Source organism: Micromys minutus, assembly GCF_963924665.1.
Source record: "Micromys minutus genome assembly, chromosome: 21".
Lineage (NCBI taxonomy): Eukaryota > Metazoa > Chordata > Mammalia > Rodentia > Muridae > Micromys > Micromys minutus.
In genome coordinates, this window is record NC_137956.1 from 35153361 (window position 1) to 35177423 (window position 24063).

At 44.3% G+C, this 24063-nt stretch overlaps 1 protein-coding gene across 3 annotated transcripts in view; it reads right to left on the reverse strand.

Annotated features, from left to right (window-relative positions):
* Positions 1–18408: 18408 nt before the first annotated feature.
* The window catches only part of DNAJC13 (DnaJ heat shock protein family (Hsp40) member C13), a 103730-nt gene continuing 98075 nt past the window's right edge, over positions 18409–24063 (reverse strand). For all 3 annotated transcript variants that reach the window (XM_080934360.1, XM_080934359.1, XM_080934358.1), the window contains 2 exons: positions 23270–23369; positions 18409–19225 (listed from right to left, as the gene is read on the reverse strand). In XM_080934360.1, coding sequence (XP_080790486.1) covers positions 19119–19225; positions 23270–23369 — 207 coding nt within the window. In that variant the 3' untranslated portion in view covers positions 18409–19118. The remainder of the gene's footprint in view (positions 19226–23269; positions 23370–24063) is intronic.

The following is a 24063-nucleotide window of genomic DNA, read 5'->3' on the forward strand; positions in this document are numbered from 1 at the left end:
AGGGAGCCATAGGGATGTGTGGGTGACCAGGGCACAGGGAGATGGCTGACATAGTGACAAGCCAGGTGGGGCCAGAGCAGCCACAGTAGATGGTGGAAGTCACCTCAGGCGGTGACCTTCATCTGCCTTCTTCTCCACAGGAACTGTCCTTGCGTGTCTTGGGGGGCTCTGCGCACACCTGGGCGACAGTCCACCTGCCAGTAATCTGCCTGGTACTGCAAAAGGAATCAAGCAAACTGCACATCAAATCTAAAATGCTAGAGGTGACATGGTCTGAGGAAGGGGTGTCCCAGAATATATACTTCCCTCTCTAAATTTCCATCCAGACCTCAGAATTACGTTAAAAAAATCTTTTTCCATTTGTTTCAGCTTTCCACCCTTGATAAGAAAGTTTATTTTTCTCTGGTGTAGAAGAGGATCTTTCATATGGAATTTTTATCTTACTGTTTTAAAAACAAAAAGCAAAGGTTGTGCTTAGTTTATTCTTTCATCTCCTTTATTTTTCCAGTGGCTTCAGTTCCAGGTAGTAAATATGTCACTGTAAGTGCTTTGAGGCCGTTCAATAACAAAGGTGGATCTGTTTAAACTTATGCCCAGTGATAGATGTTTGGTTATTTTATCTTATTTGGAAACGGTACAGCTAGCAATAAATTAATCTAACTTAGTATAAAGTATCAAAGATATTAGGGTTATTTTTTTTTTCTATTGCAGACTGAACCCAGGGCCTGGGACACGTTAAGGCAAGCTACATTCCCTAACTCTGAGAACTATTTTTAAGTGGATAATAACAAAACACAGTTTTAAAACATTTATTTTAAAACTTGTTTAGATATTTTTTTTATCGTGTATATAGTGTGTGACTGTGTGTGGGTGTGTGTACGTGACTCTGGGCACTTTAAGAGGACAGTGGCATCAGATCCTGGAGCTGATGTTCCAGATGGTTGTGAGTCAGTAGAACGGGTACTCAGATCAAACTCGGCCTCTGCAACAGCACTAAGTATTCTTAACTGATGAGCCGTCTCCTCGGCTCCCTGTTTTGAAATACTCATCTCACATCTATTTAGATTGTTTTTAACCATTTATGTTTGGTGTACTCTGGAAAATCCCAGGAGACACTGAACATCTAGTCATTACTTGATTCTTCTTTTTGATGGGTATTAAGTAGGAATGACAGAAATTTATCTTACTAATAAACCTAGATAGAAAAAATATAGCCTGGGTTATATTTAATGCCAACTACTCTGAAGATATTTCATGCCTTGCGTTTATTTTGGGCTTTAACATTGCGTTTGTTTTAACACTGAAACCCACTCATAAATGGTGGTAGTCCTTGACAGCCAGGAGTCTGAATAAAACGTGGGACCTTAGAGCATGGCACAGCAAGTTCAATTCAGGCTCTGCTTTCTGTTTCACAGGAAGGGAAGGATTCTTTCTGCCCACATATCGAGAAATCTTCTCTGTGTTTGGATGTTCCTTCATCATCCTTAAAATCTGACAGAAGAGACAAAAACCATCATGAATCCGAGGAAAGAAAAAAAAAATCCAAGAGAAGATGAGACAGCTAAACCCAGAGAGAACAGAAGAACCCAGGGCTGAACAGATAGCCTGGCATCTCCCACTCCTCCACAAAGAACCGCAGGGCAACTGTGTAGGTGCATCTGAGTGCCCACACTGGAGAGCTGGAAACTGTTAATAAAAGGACTAGGACCCAAAAATAAAGAGAAGACCCAAAGAAGAAGTTTCAAACAAAACAAAACAAAACAAAACAAAAAACAACTCAGAACTCGCCCCACAGAAACACAAAGGATCATAGGAATTACTAATGCACATTATTTGGAAACCTAAAAGAAACAAACGATATTGTGTAGATATAGGACCCACAAATTGAGCCATGAGGATGTAAGAATGCTGAATGATTCTAAAACAAGCAAAGAGACTGAAATCAGAAGTAAACGTTATTCAACAAAGAAACTCCAAGGCTTCCTGATGAATTTTGCTAAGCATTTGAAGAAAAGCTAATACTAATTATTCTCAAACTATTCTAAAGAATCAAAAAGGAATCATTCCAAACTCATTCTATGGGGCCAAGATTATTCTGTTAGCACAAATCAAAGCCAAGCCAGGATATAGCAAGAAAAGAAAACTGGAGATTAATATCCCTAGTAAAAAGATCCATGCAAAAATTTTCAGCAAAATACTAGCAAATCAAATTCAACAGCACACCAAAAGAAAAAAAAATCACTTAGCATGATTAAGTTGTTTTTATTCCAGGATGCAAGGGTGCCTTAACACGTGCAGCTAACAGACCTACCACATCAACTGAATGAAAGACAAAACTCTTGTATCATCTCAATAAAAGCAGTTAAAAACCAGTGCCCTTGGGCTGAAGCTGTAGCTCAGTTGGAAGAGTGCTTGCCTAGCATAAAACTTGGGGTTCAGTCCCCAGAACCACATGGACCAGATGCAATGATGTATGACAATGATCCTCGCTCTTAGGAGATGAAGGAAGCCAGAAGTTCAAGATCATCCTTGACTATCAGTGAGCTTGAGGCCAACCTGGGCTACATGAGACACTGTCTCAAAAAATAAATTCAAAATACCTTTATTCTTAAAGACCTGATGGAATTAAGTGTAAAAGGCTTACACCCCTATACAAATGCTCTACGAACTTGCACTCAAAATTATATTTTTTAAAAGATTTATTTATTATAGTTATATTAGTACACTGGAGCTGTCTTCAGACACACCAGAAGAGGGCGTCGAATCCCATTATACATGGTTGTGAGATACCATGTAGTTGCTGGGAATTGAACTCAGGAACTCTGGAAGAGCAGTCAATGCTCTTAACCGCTGAGCCATCTCTCCAGCCCCCTCAAAATTATATTGATCATGGAAAATATAAAGAACATAAAATAAAGAAATCTTTAAAAAAAGAACATTTTAAAAGATGGACAAGGAAAAGTATTTATTTTTTGTATACTATATAATATTGCAAGTTTTATCTAAAGCAATTAATCAGGAGAAATAAAAGACATTCAGATAGGAAGGAAAAAATACCTGTGCTTGTATATCATATATTCTGATATATAGAAAAAGCTAAAGTTTTTACTTAAAGACTTTTAAAAATCTGCATATAAAATACGGGTGCTTTTCTATACATAATAAATGTGGTGAGTGGGCTGGACTTGAGGAAGCTCGTCTTTCATTCTGGCTCGTGAGAGGCAGAGGCACATGGAGCTCCGTGATTCTGAGACCAGCCTGATTTGCATCACAAGTTCCAGGTCAGTCGTGGCTACATTCTGAGACCCAGTCTCTAAACGAACAAACAAACAAATAGTAATTTGCTGAGAAAGAAACTATGATGTAATCTCATTTACAATTGTTATAAAAAAAAAAAAACTTAGGAATAAAGCTAAGAAAGAAAGTGAGATGTTTCTATGACCAAAGTGACAAACACTGATAAGAGAGAGATATCGAAGAAAACCAAGACTGAACAAAGATCTGTGTTTATAGATGAAAAGAATCAATATTGTCGAGGTTGTCATACCTCTTCCAGCAGCCCACAGATATGATGAAATTGCTGCTGAAACACCAAATATGTTCTTCACAGAACTTGCAAAAAAAAAAAAAAAAAAACTCTAAAATTCATATGGAAGCACAAAACATGCCAATAGTTAAAGCGGTATGTGTAAACTGAGCATAGCTGTGGGGGAGGGGTCATAATCCTAATCTCAAGATGTACTGACAGGCAGAACAAAAGAACAGGTGGGGACCAGCTGACTAAGCCCACACGTCTGACTGATTGTTGACAATGGTGCATGTGCACACACACACACACACACACACACACACACACACACACATACGCATACATGGACTCATCCACAAAATCTGAAGGAAAAACCCATATGCAGAAGACTGATGTTTTATTCTTTTTAAATTTTTTTATAGTTTATTCTTATTTGTTATAAAACCTTAGTTTAAAATAGACCAGGCACCCAAATAAAAGACCCAAAACTGTGGTATATATATATATATATAAACCGCAAGGCAAAAGTCTTTGCCTTTGACTTGCACAGCCTGAGAGGTCATAGCAATGTCCAGCTCTTCCTGTAACCACTAGGTCCCTGTGAAGGACTTAGTATCATTAACAATAGTGAATTGCCCAACCAAAAGCTCTAGTCTGTGCTAATCATTAAGGGTGGCAAGAATTTGTATCCCTGTCTCTTTTGTTTAAAGAAGAAAATATTCTAACTGGATTCCACATCTTGTGTCTAAGAAAGCAAAAATGTAGCTTGACAGGAAGTTGCTAAGTAGTTCTAGTTTGTCAAAGATTCATCCTTTGGCCATAAGAATCCTGGAGATCATCTAAGGGCACCGTGAGATTTATTCATGGTGGTAAGAAGCTCTAGCTACAAACAGCACCTTGGCTCAGATGTCTAGAACGAAGCCTGTGAAATCAGCATCTATGACTTCACGGTTGACTTAGCCAGAGTCCTCCCAGATCCATGGAAGTTAGTGATAATCTTGTCATGAAAATAGAGAAAATGTTTTTTATAAAAGTCAAAACTGTAATCATTATTCTTTCTGAGTCCACCCTGGGGAAAATGGCTTAAGATGACATTTTTTGGCTTATGGGGTTTGGCCTCCAGAGGACTCGCTTGCTGCATGTCATCCCATTAGTGTAGACCAAACTACTCATCTCTTCTTCAAAGACACCAAGTAAACTTTCTGGTATGACTAGGCTGTGACCCAAGGCTGCTCTTTAACCATGGGAGCCCTTCACAAAAGAGCAAACCATGTCTTGGGAGTGAAAACCAAATGTTTTCTCCACAGTCTGTCTTCACTGTGGCCTGGATTCTGAGTCTCAAACGTATCAAGGGAGACAGGTTGGTCTTAGTATAAAAATCCTGGTAGGACGCAGGATCCTGAAGGGGCTATCCTCTGGCTTGTGAGGCATGCAGGCCCTAGCCTTCTAGTGATAGTCTCTAGGACAAGATGGTGTGTTACAGTGGCTGTTGTAGAAATGGGAGGACCCAATGTGAGTTCAGTTTTTGGAACAAGGTAGTCACTGAGATAAGCCAGCTGCCCCACGTTGGATGTAAGCCCTGTGAGTACTGTGAAATGCTGTAGCCAGAAGTTGGGCTGTCTGGGCTTGGTGGCAGTTTCACTTACCATTATTTCTGTGCAGTACATTCTGGCCCACCACCTCCAGTCAAGGTTGAGGTGACAGTCTTCTTGCTTTTCTTTGTGACAAGAAAAGACAGTCTGGAAGTTCCTCCACCTTGGGTTCTTGCTGATGCCATTTTGGGATTCACAAATGCAATTTCCTTGACGGAGAATCCCATGGGAAATTATTCACACCTATTCTAGAAATCCTAGGTCAAGACACCCTGTTTACTTACCTTAGCATCTATCAAATGGTGCAAACCTCCCCACTCCAGCTAACAGCCTACCTTATCTTTTATTAAACTGCTTGTTTGTGAAAACCTCCCCCTGTAGCTACTAAGAAGGATAACAGGATGTGGCTTTTGCCTTTAAAATCTCCATGCTCTAAATGCTCAGGGCTACACTTGGATCCCAAATACACATGTGTAGTCCCAGACGGCCGGAATAAAGACTTTCAATTGGCAATTAACTGTGTCTGAGTAGTCATCCCTGGTGGGCTAATCATGACATTTTAGAGGCCCCAGCAAGCTTCCCAGAGACTGGATCCCAATACTTAGGGTCCTTGGGATCCCCAGGAGAAGGTAAGAGTGTACCAGCTGGAGAAGACTATTGAGGGTGTTCAAGGACCCCAAAAAATCCTCTCTGGCCAATTTCTGCCAAACACTTTAGGGGCACCTCAACACTGCCACACAAAAGAAAAGAAAAAAGGTAAATCTAAAATCATCTGGTCTGAACACTTCTGGAGGCAAGTTTTGTCTTATGAGGCACCATTTGGTTAAGACACCAGGGGGGACATTGGGCACAACTGTAGATTCTGTGTCTGGGATCCAGGTGAGACATCACCAGACACCCCTGGTCTGTTTGGGTGTCTGAATGTGTGGTGGCCACCCCTGGTTGTTTTACTGCATCTCTCTGTATGACTCTGTCTCTTGTGTGTTCCTGACAGTTTGGTTTGTTGGAGAAACTGCTCTAAAATGGAAGTGGGAGTGAGCTTTCCTAGAGTATCTGGTTCATTAACCCACTGCCCCCAAGGCAGTGCATGGTTTCCTTGTGGGCTTCCCATAACACCCTCTCGAGTTCTTTTCTGTTCTGACACCTCTTGGTGCTGTCTAGGATTCCCATAACTATTCAGTCAGTTCCAGGGATCGAACACAAATGCTCAGAGTTGGTGGCAAGCCTCTTCATTCATTGAGCCATCTTTTTAGCCCACCAAGACTTGTTTTCCTTTAGAGCTCTGCCTTCCAACATTTTAACCCCAATATGTTTTCACCGTCTTCAGCTCAGACTACATCTGTGTTCCCTAACTCCTACAGCAGGTGTGGGGTCTGAGAAGATCGATTTTGAACACATTTCCCTTTCTTTTTCTAGGTAGAGTCTGTTTATTTCTCAAGCCTGAGGAGAAGCAGCTCCGTCTGGTAAGGAAGGGTGTGGTTGGATACACTGCCCCCCAAGGACAACAGCAGAGCCACCGCCACTCTGTCACTGGTTCTAACTACATGGCCATCGGCAATCGAGCAGTTCTCAAAGCAAAGCCGGCTGCTTCCTAGTCTTCCGTTCAACGCTTTCTGTTCTGGTCTACTTCACTTAGAATCAGAAATGTATTCCTTACATTTCTTTAAATAAAGATTCATGGGTCAGCAAAGATACCACAAGATGGGAAGGAAGCGGCCCGAGCACCACCCATATTTGACCCTTCGGGAACTAGGGAGGGTTCTTCGCTAGTCCCTGGCCTTGAGGCGATGGCAGCTGGTGCACTAACTTCACTAAGTGGCTTCCTGGCTTCACTAACACCTAACAGCTGGGAGGTGAAAAAGGTCCCAGCCATGTTCATTTCAGAAGCTATGGCTACTGGTCCCCATGCCAGTGTGGCACAATTGTGCCAGCACAATAACTCAGTAGGTGAAGGCACTTGTCACCAAGGTTGATGGCCCAGTTCAATGCCCAGGATCCACAGGTCGGAAGGAGAGAACTGGCTCCTGTTGGGGTTTGGTCTTTTGCTATGTATCATAACAAGGCTAAATACTGGCCCCAAGGCCTGGTCGCCCCCAGGGATGAGAGAATCTGCATGTGAACAAGTGATGCTTTGTAGTCTTGCCACTCAAGTTATCTCTGATTGGTGAATAAAGATGCCTGCAGCCTATAGCTGGGCAGAAGAGAGATAGGCAGGGCTTGGGTTCCTGGGCTTGGGGTCTGGAGAGAAACCACAAGGAGGAGAGAGAAGAAGGTGGAGAGAGAAGACACCATGGGGTAGGCGAGCTATGAAAACATGGCCGTGAGAGCCGGCCAACTGGAGTTAAGAGCAGCCCAGATGGAACATAGCAAGTAATAACTCGGGGTTATTGATTGGGAAGTAAAATAATAGCATGGTGGGTGAATATCTGCCCATCTCTAGTGCTGATCAAGGCTTATTATAAATATAAAAGTTGTGTGTCCTTTATCTGGGAACTGAATGACTTACGGTGGGGTAGAAACCCTGATCTCAGATTAAATAATTACAACAGGCTCCCATTAATTGTCTTTGGCCACCACACACACACACACACACACACACACACACACACACACTGTGGCACGGGAGCACACATTCATACAAATAAATAAGATGCAACAAAAGATTAACATATAAGATAAGCCAGTTACAGTGAGACTGACAACTCTTCCCCACCAGATCTACAAACCCGGCTCCGAGTGTCCATAAAGAAAGCTTGTGGGGTCCAAATGTAGGAGAGGTGGATGCTTGGTAAATGATCTGTCGGCTCCATGGCTCTCAACCTAGTGCTTCTGGGCTTTTCCCAGAGCTCACAATCGCCCCCCTTTACTGGAATGCTTCCATAATGACAAAGTGTCTTTATTTCTAAACAAGTGTCTCTGATCCAGTTCTTTGCTTTGGGCTAGAAGAACCTGCAAAGCCCATCAGATCATATCCAAACTATGGTGTGTGCCTATAACAGCCATGGAAAAGGTCTCCCACTAGACACATGTCCTTGGAATTGTGCTTACTGATGACCAAAGCACCTGTCCCATAATAACTCCAGGCTAGCAGCTGCTGTTAATAATGAGATTTACCAGAGGTGGGGGGAAACACTTCCAATATTTGCAGCCAAATTTAAAGCAAGATTTATTAAATATTAAATACTGACCAAGAGATGGACTTCAGTCAGGACTATTTCCTGGAACGTTCTAGCTGGAATGGCCCCAAACCTTGTGTTGCAGGAGTTTAATAAGGACAAACCTTTAGGCCACCATACTTTCCCATGAGGCTTTGTTATTTTTTTCCAAAGAACTACAATTCCCAGCATTCCAGAATGTTACCTGGCCCTTGGTCAGGTGGGGATTACAGGTTAATTTGAGGTATTTCCCGGTGCTACCTGTCCTCATCATGGGAAACTATGGTAAAGTCTCCACAGTCCATGGCCTTAAGCCTACAATCGCACATGCAAAAGCCCCAGAACTATCCAGGTAAAGGTCCCATCCACTCCCCAAGGCTCTACTATCAGGCTGACAACACTACACATCAGCGGTTGCCCCGCCTACTGTAGGAATATTCGAATTCATGGCCGGTTACTCGGGAACTTCAGATAACCAAGGCGAAAGCTTCAAGGCAAACTGGGACCGGTGCCACTGGGGCCTGGAACTACTGCCTACCGCTTCTACTGGAACAAACGGAGACAGGGACAGGTCAAGGGGGCAGGGCTGGGAAAATGGGGTACAGATAACACACCTCACAGAAAAGCACTCCCCATTTCAAAGTTGGAGATAGTCTCTGGGGCTTTTGCGGGGTGATGGGTGGAAGATTCTCACACTTGGAAACTTGGTCCCCAGGCTCGGAAAAGGACTGGCAGAGTGGACAGTCTCTCCACCTTGAGGTCTTCCTCTGACCTGACCTCCCACATCCCTGTTAGCACAGCAGCTTGACAAGTGGAAATGCTGAGAGGTAAAGGGAGGAAGGAGGGTGTCTCTGCCTGCCTCGCCCCGGGACAGAAGACGAGGCCAAGGCTTTGTTTACACTGGGTATCAAAGCCCAGCAGAGGGAGGGAGCTTCTCCTTCCTGTGAGGCTCAGCTCCTTCCTTATAGATTTACTTTTATTCTCTCTGTAATTAAAACAGCGTATGTTTTCCATGTACACTGAGTGTTGACTGTGTGGGTGCAGTACATGCAGAGGCCAAAGTTATTGGTTTCTCTCATCTTGGCCTTGTCTTGAGACACAGTTTTTCACGGAAACCTATCTAGACATTTCAATGGGGCTGCCAGGCCAAGGAGCTCTTGGGATTCAGTCAACTCCGTTCCTGATTGTTGGCCTCACAGGTAAGGGTCACACAAGTGCAGGGAATGTCTGGGCTTCTGGAGATACAGGCATGGCAGAGACCTTCCTGAGGTGTAACAGAACAGATAAACAGAGAGCTGGGAACTTAGTGCACTGGGAAGAGCCCTGGCCCTGCAAACATGGGGACCTGAGTTTAAGTCCCAGTACTGAGTAACACACACACACACACAACATACACACACAACACACACATACACACACAAACACACACATACACACACATACACACACATACACACACAACACACACATACACACACAACACACACATACACACACAAACACACACATACACACACAAACACACACACACACACAACACACACATACACAAACACACACATACACACACACAACATACACACACACATACACACACATACACACACAACACATACATACACACACAACACACACAACACACACATACACACATACACACACATATACACACAACACATACATACACACACAACACACACATACACACACAACACACACATACACACATACACACACATACACACACAACACACACATACACAAATACACACATACACACACAACACACATATACATACAACACACACATACATACACAACACACACATTCACACACAACATACACACACATATACACACAATACACAATACACACACAACACATACATACACACAACACATACATACACACACAAACACACACATACACACACATACACACACAACACACACATACACATACAACACATACACACAACATACACACACATATACACACAATACACAATATACACACAACACATATATACACACACAACACACAAACACACACATACACACACATACATAAACACAGTATACACACAACACACATATACACACAACACACACATACATACACAACACACACAACACACACATTCACACACAACATACACACACATATATACACAATACACAATACACACACAACACATACATACACACACAACACACAAACACACACATACACACAATACACACACAACACACACATACACACATACAACACACACATACATAAACACAGTATACACACAACACACATATACACACACAACACATACACACATCGTACATATACACAACACATACATCCATACACACATGCACACACATTCACATGCACACAAATACATACAGTACACACATATACACACAATACAAATACATACACATACAATACACAAACATGCATGTGTGTGAACACACACATATACACATTGCACATACACACATCTATACACACATATACATGCACACACATACACAAACATAAAAAATATACACACACAATATACACATTCTCACATACATGCAATACAAACACATACGCAGAATACACACACATGCATGCACGTGTGCGCACACATGCACACACACGACTTCGTGTGGTTGTACATGCCTAGAGAAGAGCTGTCCTACACAGTTGAACACATAGCTGTAGGTGGCAGCTTTTCTGAGTTTCTTGGCATTTGTACCTTGGGACTTGGGAGATGTACCCCATCTCACAGATCTGCATGAAGTGTCTCTGCTGTGACAGACACAGATGTCCCTTCCATGTAGCCCATCTGGCTCTGCTTGCCTCAAGGACCCTAACAAAAAGGCTGGGGCCACAGTTGGGTGTAGAATGCCGGATCCAGATAGAGTGGCCAGGGAACCCGCTGAGGGATTGATTTCCCCTGATCTGTCTTGCATTGCTCAGGATCGCAGGCCCTGGTCTAAGATCCTGAACAGTCCCCATTCCTTTCTTATGAAGGGCCACTCTGACCAAAGTCTAATGCCCTGAGGAGGTGGATGTGCCCTATCTGGTGACCCTTTCACTGTTGCTCATCGGGTTCCTCTGTTCACATGCATGGCTCCCTCAGTTTCAGTCCCAGCCAGTCATAGAGGACAGAGCAGTAACTCCTTCCCATCAGCTTCTTCCTTCCCTCCCCAGGGACTTCTCAGTACCCCCCCATCCTCTCTGCTCTGTAATCTCACTAAGACATCATCTGCAGACACTGGAGAGAAGCCTCCAGGTGGGCATGCCATTCTCCATGTGACCACCAGGGGCACTCAATGTCCTGACATGCCTGGTCATTGCCCACTCAGTAGCCATCTGGGGGCTGGAAATATTGAGGATCAAAATAGCCTTGTGGACAGTGTTTAGATCTAGAATTTTTAGAACAACATGTATGTATTAGGACCAAATTTATTTAACTGTCAAGACGCATGTATTACCTTTAAAGTGTTCACCAAATAGCAACAGGAACCGGTGTGGAACTGAAGTCTACAGCTGGAACAGGTGACATAGTCAGGGTGGCCAATATGAGTGCTGACCACCCCCCATCTTGGGATCACTTGGGCTCTCAAGTGAAAGGGACCAGAATGACTCAGTCTGGACAGAGTCCTGGCCTTGGATTTCTGAAGGTATCACCTCCTCATATCCTATGACCCCTCGTCTCCTATGACCTCTCACTTCCTATGACCCTTTCTCCTATGACCCCTCACCTCCTCTGACCTCTCACCTCCTATGACTCCCACCTTCTATGACCCCCACCTCCTATGACCCTTCACCTCCTATGACCCCTCACCTCCTATGACCCTTCACCTCCTATGACCCCTCACCTCCTATGACCCTTCACCTCCTATGACCTCTCACCTTCTATGACCCTGTCTCCTGTGACCCCTCACCTCCTATGACCCTTCACCTCCTATGACCCTTCACCTCCTATGACCCCTCACCTCCTATGACCCCTCACCTCCTATGACCCCTCACCTCCTATGACCCCTCACCTCCTATTAAGGGTCTCCTATGACCCCTCACCTCCTATGACCCTGTCTCCTGTGACCCCTCACCTCCTATGACCCCTCACCTCCTATGACCCTGTCTCCTGTGACCCCTCACCTCCTATGACCCCTCGTCCCCTAGCTTGTACCATCACCGAGTACACAGTGCCCACCTGATGCTCTCTCCTTTTTCAAAAACATTCCTATGTGCCTGGAGCTCTCCAAGTGCTTTGAGGACTTTGTTTCCACACTAACTGGTGTGGATTTGCGAAGATTCGCCATCCTCCACTAGACTAGGTACTTCCTTCTGGGAAAGTGTTCAATGGTTTTCCCTTTTCCCCTTTTGTATCTGGGCTGCTTTCCCCCATCTTTTATTTTATTTTGCCTAGAGGGCATCCCAAGCCGAGCTTCTGTTTAACTTGTCTCTTATTTTGATACCTCTGTCTCCTTTTGGATTTGCTCCTTAACCACCGTGTGTGCGTGCATTGTTGTGTACATGTGTGGACCTGTGTATGTAGATGTGTCTGCTGGTGCACATGCATGTGGGTACTGTCTTTTAGAACATCTTACTCACCTTGAAGTTCATCAGATTGATTGGCACCGCCCGGCCAGTGAGGATCCGTCTGCCTGTTACCCTAATGCAAAGGCTCCAGGAGCCACCTGCCATTCCTGTGCTTGCTTTTTAAATATAGTATTTTTATTTATCTCTGAGAGTTTTATGTATATTTAAGTATATTTAGCTATATTCGCCCCCCCCCGCCCCTTTCTGGACCTCACATATCCCCTCAGATCGAAAAACAATAACCTGAGCCCACATCCTGTATATTCATGGATGTGGACCTGTGACTGTTTTGGTGGGTTCTAGAACCCTTGTGCCACTGTGCTTGAGCAGTGGGCACTTTACCTACGGAGCAGTCTTCCCAGCCCTGCTTTGTTTTGAGACCGATTCTCACTAGGGCCCCTGCTAGTCCGTAACTCATAAAGTGGCTACTCCTGGTCCAGCCTCCCAAGCTCTGGATTGCGGGGCATGCTATCATGACTGGCTCCTGTGAGGTCTTTTTCCCTTGGCCTCTTAGCTTTCTCCACTCATCTCTCAATATCGGCGATTTACACTTTTGCTTTTTCTTGCTCTGTAAAATATGCTCGGGCCAGTGAGATGGCTCGGCAGTGAAGGTGACTGCCACCAAGCTTGATTGTCTGAGTTTGATTCCTGGGACCCACGTGGTGGAAGGAGAGAAAGAATTAAGTAAAGTTCCCTACGGTCTCTACATGGGTGTCATGGCATGTGTGTGTGTGCACTCATGCACACACACACACACACACACACACACTCACATAAAAATACTTTAAAATATTATAAAGCCCGATTTTAACTCTCAGAACAAAGAATGGTGCTTCACAAAGTGGTGTCCTGTTGTCTGGAGGATAATGACAGATTTTGTTTTTGACATGTTCTTCTTCCTTCACCTCCCTCCCTCCGCCAGCAACACCCCCCACCCCATCCCCTGCCACCAGTCTCTTTCCTGTTGGGCCCTGTCACATTGATGCTGTCTGGCTGGAAGAATGCACCTGTCAGCACTCCCACCGGGGTCTTACTGCAAAGATGTTCCATCCTGGCCTTAGGAAAGTCCCGGCTGAGGGAAGGGAAGGGTGTGACTATCAGTCAGTCCTCTGTCTACTGATAGCAGCTTCTGCTTCCAGCTCCGTTGCTCAGAACTCTGACCTCACCTCGATCCTCCCAAGGACTCACAAGACAGGTTCAAGTTCGGTCTTGAAGTTGACGCTGCTAGGATGCCAATAAACCCGAGAGATGCGCTAAGAAGGGGGCTTGTAAATCTCCTAAAATGACGGATGACTGGAGTCTGAGCAAAAATCCTAATGGGGGTGACTTTCCTGAATTTAGGCAAAGCTAAATGTTTGTAGAATGACTTCCATTTGACCTTTTCCTTAGGAGGTAAATGACTCCTTCCTCCCCTGATTCAAGCCACAATTCATAAACCATTCTCTGAAACAAACAGAAAACGAACAACCCCTCTTCTACAGCAGTCACGGAGTGAGGCAATGTTCCTTACATACTTTACATATGCTACCCAAAATTACTGAAAACTCATGCTTACAATAACTACGTAACTGGGATAGAAACCCAGGGCCTTAGCTATGATAAAAATGTGTCAGCATTCTTGTTTGTGTAACCAGACTTTTCCAACAGTTCTGGAACCTTCCTTTTCTCTTATAAATACAAACAGTGACTGTATGTATCTTCTTCCATAAGTACGATAGTAAAAAATGTTTTTAACTTCCTACTCCCCCCCCCCCCCACTTCCTCCATTCATAGCCTCCAAGTTCCAAAGTGCAGGACTTACCTCTCTATCTCTAAATTAAATAGTTACTGGGCATCTGTTAATCCAAATGTGAAGTTCTTTATTTTCTATGTTAAATACTTAGTAACAAAAACACCTAATAAGGAATACAAAGGACCTGGAGAAACATCAGGTGTTTCTGTGAGTGAGAAAGAGACTGTATTCCTTGGTGTAATGGTTTTAATTGTTAACCCAACACACTCTAGAATCACCTTGGGAGGGAGTTTCGGTGAGGAATTATCTAACTCAGGTTGACCCGTGGAGGTGTCTTAGGTTAATCGATGTGGGACGTTTCAACCCACTGTAGGCAACACCATTCCCTGTGGGGGTTGGGGTGGTGATGGTGTCCTAAATTGTATAAACACATCTTTGGAGACTTAATTCATGAATCAGGCAAGTACAATTAATAATAGAATTACAGTATGCTGTGATAAAGGTTATGTGAACATGGTCTCTCACAAAATGCTGTTTTATCTATTCAGTTAGAGCAGTGGTTTTTAACCTGTGGTTCAATATCCCCATTGGGATGCCGGACAATCCTCTCACAGGGCTTGCATACCAGATCTTTACATTATGATTCAAAACAGTAGCAAGACCAGTCAGGAAGTAGCAACAAAATATTTTATGTTTGGAGTCATTACAACACGAGAAACTGTATTAAAGGGTCACAGCATGAGGAAGGTCGAGAACTGCTGACTTAGAGGAATGCTTTTTAGCTTCGGTGGCATATATAATTGTCTGCATCATTGCTAATGTTCTTTTGGGTGGGGGGTGGATGGGGAAGCTCTGTGATGCTTTTTATTGAGGCACGTATGGTATAATTAATGGGTGGGTTCTCTGAGGGAGGAATCCCATCCATGTGCAGGGCAGAGCAGGTGATTGTGAGACTTACATGTATGGTGCTTAACTTTTATTGTTAATTTGACCGGATCTAGAATCACCAAAGAGAACAGGGCAGTGTGGGACTTTTCTAGATCAGGCTAATTGAAATGGGAGGGCCTAACGGAACCGTGGGAGGCACCATGCCATGGACTGGGATTCCAGATTAAGGTGAGCCCCAGCACTTGTTGCTCTCTGTCCTCCGGGTTTGGACACAACGCCACTTGTGCCCTCAAATGCTTTGCCAAGACAAACCCTTCTTTAAATGCTTTGGTGAGGTATTTTGTCAGAGAGACAAGAAAAGCAGCTGGTGCAGTGCATCTCGTAGCTCAGGAAGGCATGCAATTCAAAACTGACAGGCTCATTTCTGCAATTTTCCCTTTAGGATTTCAGGGTCATGGCTGATTCCGAGTGATTGAATCCACAGATAAGGTGGGCCTACTTTCTAAGAGGCCCAGACACCCTCTCCAAAAAAACTCAAATAGTTAAATTCCGAGTTAGGATTCTGCTTTTTCTCAAATGCTAGTCCCCCGATGCTAACAACAGTTTCCTGTTTTACACACATGGGTGGTTCAGGCGCGAAGGGCTCTGGAATCTTCCATTTGTTCATCTAGTGAAAACCCTCATGCTCAGAGCTATGTCCCCGAGCAACCCTGGTCCTCCTGCTCTGCTGCTCTGAGGCCTGTGCAACCCCCCAGTGTGTCTCGTGAGTGTTGCCACCTGCTCTGCAGAAATACACCAAACGGATTGTACCCATTGCTGTTTTCTAAAATTTTTTAACAGTATATTTTGTTCTCCCGTCTCCCTTCACACCTGTGAGATCCTTCCCATCTCCCCATCCACCCAACTTTCTCTCTGTATCAAAAAATGTAATGGGAAAAAAAAAAACCAAAACATTAAAAAACACAAGAAACAAACAAAATAACCAAACAAGAAAAAGACTTATTAGAACAAAATGTGCCCCAAACAACCCAATAAAATGAAATCAAAAAAGTCCACAAAAACACCACTGAGTTTGTGTTGGCCAACTACTCCTGGAGAAAACTGGCCTTATGTGTATCAGATGCAGGAACCTTCTTGGTTAGGGTGACACCCCGAGTGCTGGGGAGCCTATGTGACTTGAACCTGTACAGGTCTTGAGTGTGCTGCCAGAGTCTCTGGATTCGTATGTGCATCAGTCCATTTCCTTGCAGTCAGTCATCCATCCCCCCTAGCTCTTAGAATCTTCTGCTTCCTCTTCCGCACAGATCCCTGAGCCTTGATGGGAAGGGTTTGATAAAGATATTTAGGACTGAGCTCTCCCGCATCTCTCACTCTGCAGACTGGCCAGTGGTGGTTCTCTGTGTCAGTTCCCATCTACAAGAGGCTTCCCTGAAGAGGACGGAGTGAGGCACTGACCTATGGGTATTGTAGTATAGTACTCAGAGCCATTGCATTGCTAAGCTCCTTTGGCAGAATAGTAATAGGTTCCCCCTCAGAGTCCATGACCTCGATAGTGTCAGGCTCTTGACACACTAAGAGTATCAGGAATGTAGGTTCCATTTTATGGACTGGGTCTTGAACACAATCAAAGCTGGTTGGTTACTTCTGTAACATTTGTGCCACTATTGCTCCAGTGTATGTTGGAGGCAGGTCTCTGTTGTAGGTCCCAGGGTTTGTACCTGGGTAATACTGAGGGATCCCTTTCTCCTCCAGTAGTGAGCAGAGCACCTTCAGGCACTGTCTCCATGATCTATTACTTAAGTGAACACCGTCCTTTACTATTGGACCATACCATCACACTGTGGAGGACAACCAATAAATAGTCTGTGATGTTTGGGGGTTTTTATTGGACCCCTTTGATCAACAACTCAACAAGATGGAGCCCATTCCTGGCACTGGTGACATAAATATCTAGTTGTGGCCTTGTCTTCTTTATTATTTGTTGATTTTGTATGTATGTATGTGTGTATGTATGTATGTATGTATGTATGTATGTATGTATACACATATACATGAAGCTTTATAGTAGTTTCTATGTGCTTTTCAAATGGCCTTTAGTGTTAAGTGTTGCTCCACATTAATTTTAAAATTAATTGTTTTGCAGTGCTGTACACTAAACTCAGGGCCTCATACATCCTAGGTCAGCATTCTACCATGAAGCTATGTCTCCAGTCAGGGTGTTGTAAATTGCCTTGAGCTTTTACTTGTTAATAGGTTATGCAATGCTGGCTCGGCCTTTTCTCAAACCACTCTGAGACAGGATGCCAATGGCCAGTCAGTCACCCCGTACACGGTCCAAGTGGCCCCTTTCTGACTCTCAGGCAAGGTTCTCTCTCAGGGTCACTGCCACCAACCATACCAACTCTCCTGTATTTACCTTCCTGCTACCTTCTGCTAATGTTTCACTTTTAGATCTTGGACGGTTTCTACCCTCAGACTGAAACTCAAGTTCTCTCAGCATGCACACATGGGATTAGCCTGTGTCACAATGAGGTGACCTTGTCTCAAACCAAAACAAAAAAAAAAAAAAAGTGGACACGTGTTTGTGTGACTTTCCGTGTTTATATTTCCTGTAGTCTGTGGTCTAACTGGAAGACCTTTGCACCAGGATGTTATTTGAAATATTTTCTGGCCCCTCACCTCTCCTGAAACATCAGACTACTACACTCTTGCAGCTTTCCTTAGCACAACATAAAAAGTAACCGGGCTGCTGTTTCTGGTTAGGAATGAACAGAGGTGGGCACAGCTGTGCATATGAGCGTGAGGGGTGTGCCTGCCTTCTGCTGTCCCATCTCCCCAGAAAGTGAACATGAAAGAAGTTTCCAAAGGCTAAAATTACAGAACATACATATCTCATTAACAAAGCAGTCAATTCCCTTTATTTTTAAAATTTTATGTACACATATGAATGATCTGTATAATGTACAATATAGAAAGCTTTATATATTTGATAATGTATAGAACATTTCACAATTACACTAATCTCTTACATAACATTTTGACATCCATTTTTAGTTTTAATTTTTTTTTGCACAAGCTCCTTGTCGTTCAGTTTGGTGAAGTCTGCCATACACACCGATGTGCACCGAGCTCTCAGAGAGTTAATAATTGAGGATCTGGTCACAGGTGGAGGGACAGAAATCTAATATCTGACGATGAGAGGAAGACGGTCACGGAGACCTGGTGCAGGAGGAAAGGTGCCCTTTCTGGGGATAAGATTTAGCCCAATGTTTGTAGACTGCAGCTTTATCCCACAGTCACAGTAATTAAAAAAAAAAAAAACATTATAAAAACTAGGAAGAAAGTTTTGTCTTTTTGATTCACAGTCTTGTAAACAGATAAAGGAACAAAATGTGCTTACATACATCAAGAAGAAATTCTTGTGTACCCAGGTGGCTGCCCCACAGAGTGCTTTCTCAGAACGTGATATGTCAGAATCATGGACTCTTCTCCTAAATAACAATCTATTATAGAAAAAGGAATAACACTGTCGTGAAACTAGGAGAGAGGCAGCGGAGTCTGTCTCAGCATGTCGGCTGGAGGAATGTGGGCAGTACTGGCCTTTCGGCAGTCGCTGTCTCTGAGTGCTTCAAGTCTGATAGCCAAGGTCTCCTGCCTCATGGTCTACAGGAGGCGGCAGGTTAGACATGGCTGATGAGGATGTACCTGCAGTAAGGTAGCCAGCAACTCCAGGTCCTGCAAGAGACAGAGAAAAGCAGGTACTTTCCACATCAGTCAGGTGAGCATGGGGTCCAGTGCCAAGTGCAGGTCACTGGGAGCTCTAAATATTATCTACATGTGTAACTATCTCGACAGGCAGGGACACAGTGCCTATGTTCATGGCTTGCTTTTATTATATGACATGATTAGAAATTAGAAATAATTTCAAAATTCATGCAGCAACACCAGTGTAGAAACTGGGAATTTTCCCTCTTTTCACACCTTGGACGTTCAATTTTACAAAAAACAAAACAAAACAAAACAAAAACCCCAGGGTACTTGGGAACAAACAGACAGTAGACACCCTCCCACCCTGGCTCAGCCCATCTCAAAGTGCTGCACAACTGGATTCTCTAAGCAGCTTCCAGGTCATTCTAGGTAACCTGTTTTCACTTGGTGCAAAGAAAGGCCACTTCAATAAGCCACACCCAGTGAACACAGTTCACTAAGTAAGTTCTCTCAGAAGAGGAAGGCTCTGGACGTTCATTTCCAGGTCAAAAGAATGCTCCAATGGAGACGTTAGCACTTTAGTTGTAGTCTCCATGTGTTCTGTGACTGAAAGTCTCCCCTGCATGAAAAGGTGGCACTTGGAAGCAAGCTTGTCAGCAGTCCTAGGGCTTTGGTCTCTGGGGCTGACTTTGAGCACCACAGACATTTGCTTACACCACACAACGGAACAAGCTCTTGCAAGAGAAAACTGGTTTAGCGCTGCACAGGGGCAGTGCTTAGCTGAGTCAAAGGAAACATGGCAAATGTGTACACTGGAAGGTTAGGGCAGGAAAGGTGGTGTGAGCAGCATGCATTGAGCAAAAGGTTTCTCTACCTGCTTCAGAGAGCTACCCAGAAGTTAGCAAGCTGCCTGGCAGAGCAGCTCTAGAGCCCACTCCTGAGGTGAAGGGGGCTGCTGCCAGTTAGAAGGGAAGGAGAGACACCTGGGGGGAAAAAGAAATGTAAGCAGCAAGGGAGTCGTGAGGACATGCACACAGCAGAGCAATTTGATGCAGGGTAAGGCAACAGGGCTGATGTAGGACAGAGGCCATAATTCACTTCCGTCTCATTTCTCAGCTTCTGAGCACCTGACTGGATGGAAAATGGCTGTCACACACTGTGCAAGTGCTGGTGAGGCCACAGGTGACTGCCTGCATGAGCAGAGTGCCTGGGTCCTTGGAGTCATGTACTTTTAACCCTTACTAAAAGGAATTTCCCCTCCTTAGGTCTTGGGAGCCTACACTATCAACTCTCACCTTCCACTAATCAGCAAACCAGGCCTCTCACAGACTACTCAGGAAAAAGACCACCAAACAAACTGGTCCATCAGTGCAGCTCAGAGCCAAAGCACCACACCGCTCACCAACTTCAGATAGTCCCAGATGAGCAAAACCACAAACACTACAGAGGCACATAGTTCCTAAACAATTCAGACTGTGGGCTATGATGGTTAGGATTGTCCCCTCACATATGAACCTCTGAGCGTGCCTGTGGGGGACTGTCTCAATTCTGTTAACTGAGGTGGAAGACCTGTCCACTGTGGGTGGCACCATTCCCTCAGCAGGGCATCTGATGATATAAATGAGCACTAGTACGCATACACTCATCTCCTCTGTTGACTGGGTATATAATGTGACCAGCTGCTTCAGGCTCCTGTTGCCTTGATTTCTCTACCATGATGGACTGTGCCTTCAACAGCTAATATAAACCCTTTCTTCTTTAAGGGTATTTTTTCATGGCAATAGGAAGAGAAACCAAGGCATGGGCTCAATTTGATTCTTATCAAAATTGGAGGTTATGGCACCAAACTCTGAATGCTACCTATTAAAGTAGGCAACAATGAAGTCACTGGAGAGTCTTGGGCAAACTCACAAGGGTGATGGGGTACTGATACACAGTAATACTTGGTGATCACCATAGTCATGCAAACAAAAACTTTACAGTTGTATATGCATACAAATGCTTCCTAAACTTAACTATCTTACACAGGCAAAACAACGCAGAGACATGAAGGGCATTCTCGACTGAAAACAAACAAAAAACTGAAACTCCTAGACTATAATCAAAGTTGTAAACGATGAGCTTACAAAGACGCCAGCCATCTAATTACACTCCCATCCCTTATCCCAGGGAAAGTGAACTTGAGTCCCAGCAAATCTGAGATGATATCTGCTTTGTGCCTCTGGTTCCTAATGGCTTCCTTGAGTGAAAAGAACAGCTTGCATCTCAGAAGCAGACGCAGCAGTTGTGTTTTCTGGGGTTAAGTGGGAAAAGAGCGGAAGTCCCAGGGCTTCCGAGAACACTAAGTGTCAGGCAGTAGAGAAACTACGTGGACAGACTGGGGTTGTTGATATTATTTTTATTATTATATTTTGAGACAGGATTTGTAGCCCTAGCTATCCTGGAACTCACTCTGTAGAACAGGCTGGCCAGAAAGTCAAGAGATCCACCTACCTTTCTTTGCCTCCCTAGTACTGGAATTAAGGCATGTGCCACTACCACCTGGCAAAGATTGGGTTTTAATTAAATTCTGATTTAACATAGCATACATCAAAAGGCATTTGGCAGTCCAAATGATAAGGAAGCATCCCTCAACTGCAGGGCAACTCAGAGGCTGATTACCAGGTTAGGTAATCCTTTCAAAGGAGTCGTGTAGAATTTGTGGGAAAATCTCAAGTAACTAACATCTCAAAGGAGAACGTTACAGACTGGTGGATGAGGTGCATAGCTCACAGCCCAGCCTGTCCAGTATGAACATGCTCACAGGCTTCAGCACAACACAAGTCCCAGCCCTTTCTGGGGAGAGGGTTCTGTTATACCACTGCTACTTGGCTGTGCATGTCCCGACATGTGTCAGTTGCAGCTCCTACAGCAAGCATCCCTCACTCATCCAGGGATGTGGGTGAACGGAAAGGCACTGACAGGACTCATCTCTTCTTGCACTCTGCTCCCAACTCCAGGACCATAGCAGGTCAGGTCTCTGAAGAGAAATCCCATCTGCTCTAACTACAGCCCTGAATAAAGAAGCGGGGTCAGGGACACATCTGACTTGAACTTGATGAAGGCTGGGTATACAGGGAACAAGAAGCATCATGTGCTGCTCCTGAAGAGCCGCCCCCAATCTGAACAGTGCCACTGCTGCAACAAGCCCATTCTTGGCTAAGACACCTGGGCCCTGTTTCCCTAACTGCACCATACACTGAGACATGGGCTGCCAATTTATGAATTTAGGGCTCAGCCCAAGTCATGAGGAGCGACTGATAATAAAGTGGTCACAAGAGGGGAAACAGTAGTGCCCAGGCTAAGTAGGAAACTGAAAGAGGGGAACCATTTTCCAAATCTGCTGGATTCTATGAGAGCAATCAGGATTATTAAGCAGTGGAGCTGTGTGGGGAAAACTGGCTGTTAACATTTTTCATTCCTTTCTCTCCATTAGCAGCTATCTTCCTATATGCTACCAACTCCTATTCTTTAGGTTAAATTCACACTGAAGAGCCTTATAGGAGGTGGCATGCTTTGCCGTTAGTACAGCAACTCAATACTGTTTCTTTTCAGGCCAAAGCCAGTGATGAAAAGGATGGCTTTAAATGACCAGGCAGACAGCCTGTGTGTCAGATGAACACATGTCCTGAGCATCATGTAGTGTCTTCTGAGCCCCTGGCAGTCTTATTTGGAACAGCACTGACAGATTTTCCCATGGGAAAGACTCTGCACTGAGATGTTTAAGAAGAAATTCTGTACACAATTATTTGAAGCCTCTCTGTTTAGACGGGAAAGGGATGAGGCAATCAGGTTTCGGGTGCAGACATTCTTTCCCCACATTCAAATTAAACAGTTAAGCAGAGGCACACTGCACATCTAACCTACAGTGTGCCTAACTCACCGGATCCAAGCTACAAACACCAACAGCACACTCCAGCAGAGCTTATGACATGCTCACAGCGCCTTCACTCGCGGCAGCTGGATGCCTAGGTGATGGTGGGACTGCTACTGTGAGTCTGGGGGGCTTCTTCTTCTTAAGGTCTGACTTACCTGTGAGGTATCCTGCTGTTTGGGAGTCAGAAATGAACAAATCGTGTTTCTGGTCTTTGAAGGCACTCCAGACTGAAGATCGAGAGAGTATTTCATTCACCTGGAGAAGTAAAGCAACCCCTACTTAGTATGATTCTAGGATTACTAGGATTACTAGTCCCTAATTTCTTGGTTCAGAAAAGAGTGAATCTAATCAGGAAACTCGACTTCCAAAGCCAGAAGGCTTTGGAAAGAACCAGGACCTGGTGCCCATCACACACTGACTCCCAGGCACTGTGCAGGGCATACCCCACTGAACCTAGGAAGAGTTGGGGAGAAGATGCTGAAAATTGGAGTTACAACCTTCAATCAGCCTTTCAAAAGATGGGGTGTGACTTTTGAGGAGATCATGAACAACACACATGAGAAAATAAGAGACAAAACATCAGAATATCACACATGACAGAACTATGGTGTGTGTGTGTGTGTGTGTGTGTGTGTACACATGTACAAGACTGAGAAGGAAAGTAAAAGTGTACAGAAAACACCAACTGAAGAGGCTATCAGGGTTTAAGTATGTAGGTGCAGACCCAGAAAACACAATGAATCGTCTCTCAGTCAGATGGAAAGCTCACAGCCAGGTGTGTGCACTGAAGCACAGCTCTTCATACATCAACATCATGACAGGAAGCATTCCAGGCTGGACAGGAGGCAGCAGTGCACGGGGATCTGAGACAGCACGGAAAGAGTTCTGGCTTTAGAAGCTGGTGTCCATTTGTTCCCCTTTGAAGTGGAGGGTGGGTAGCAGGGCCACT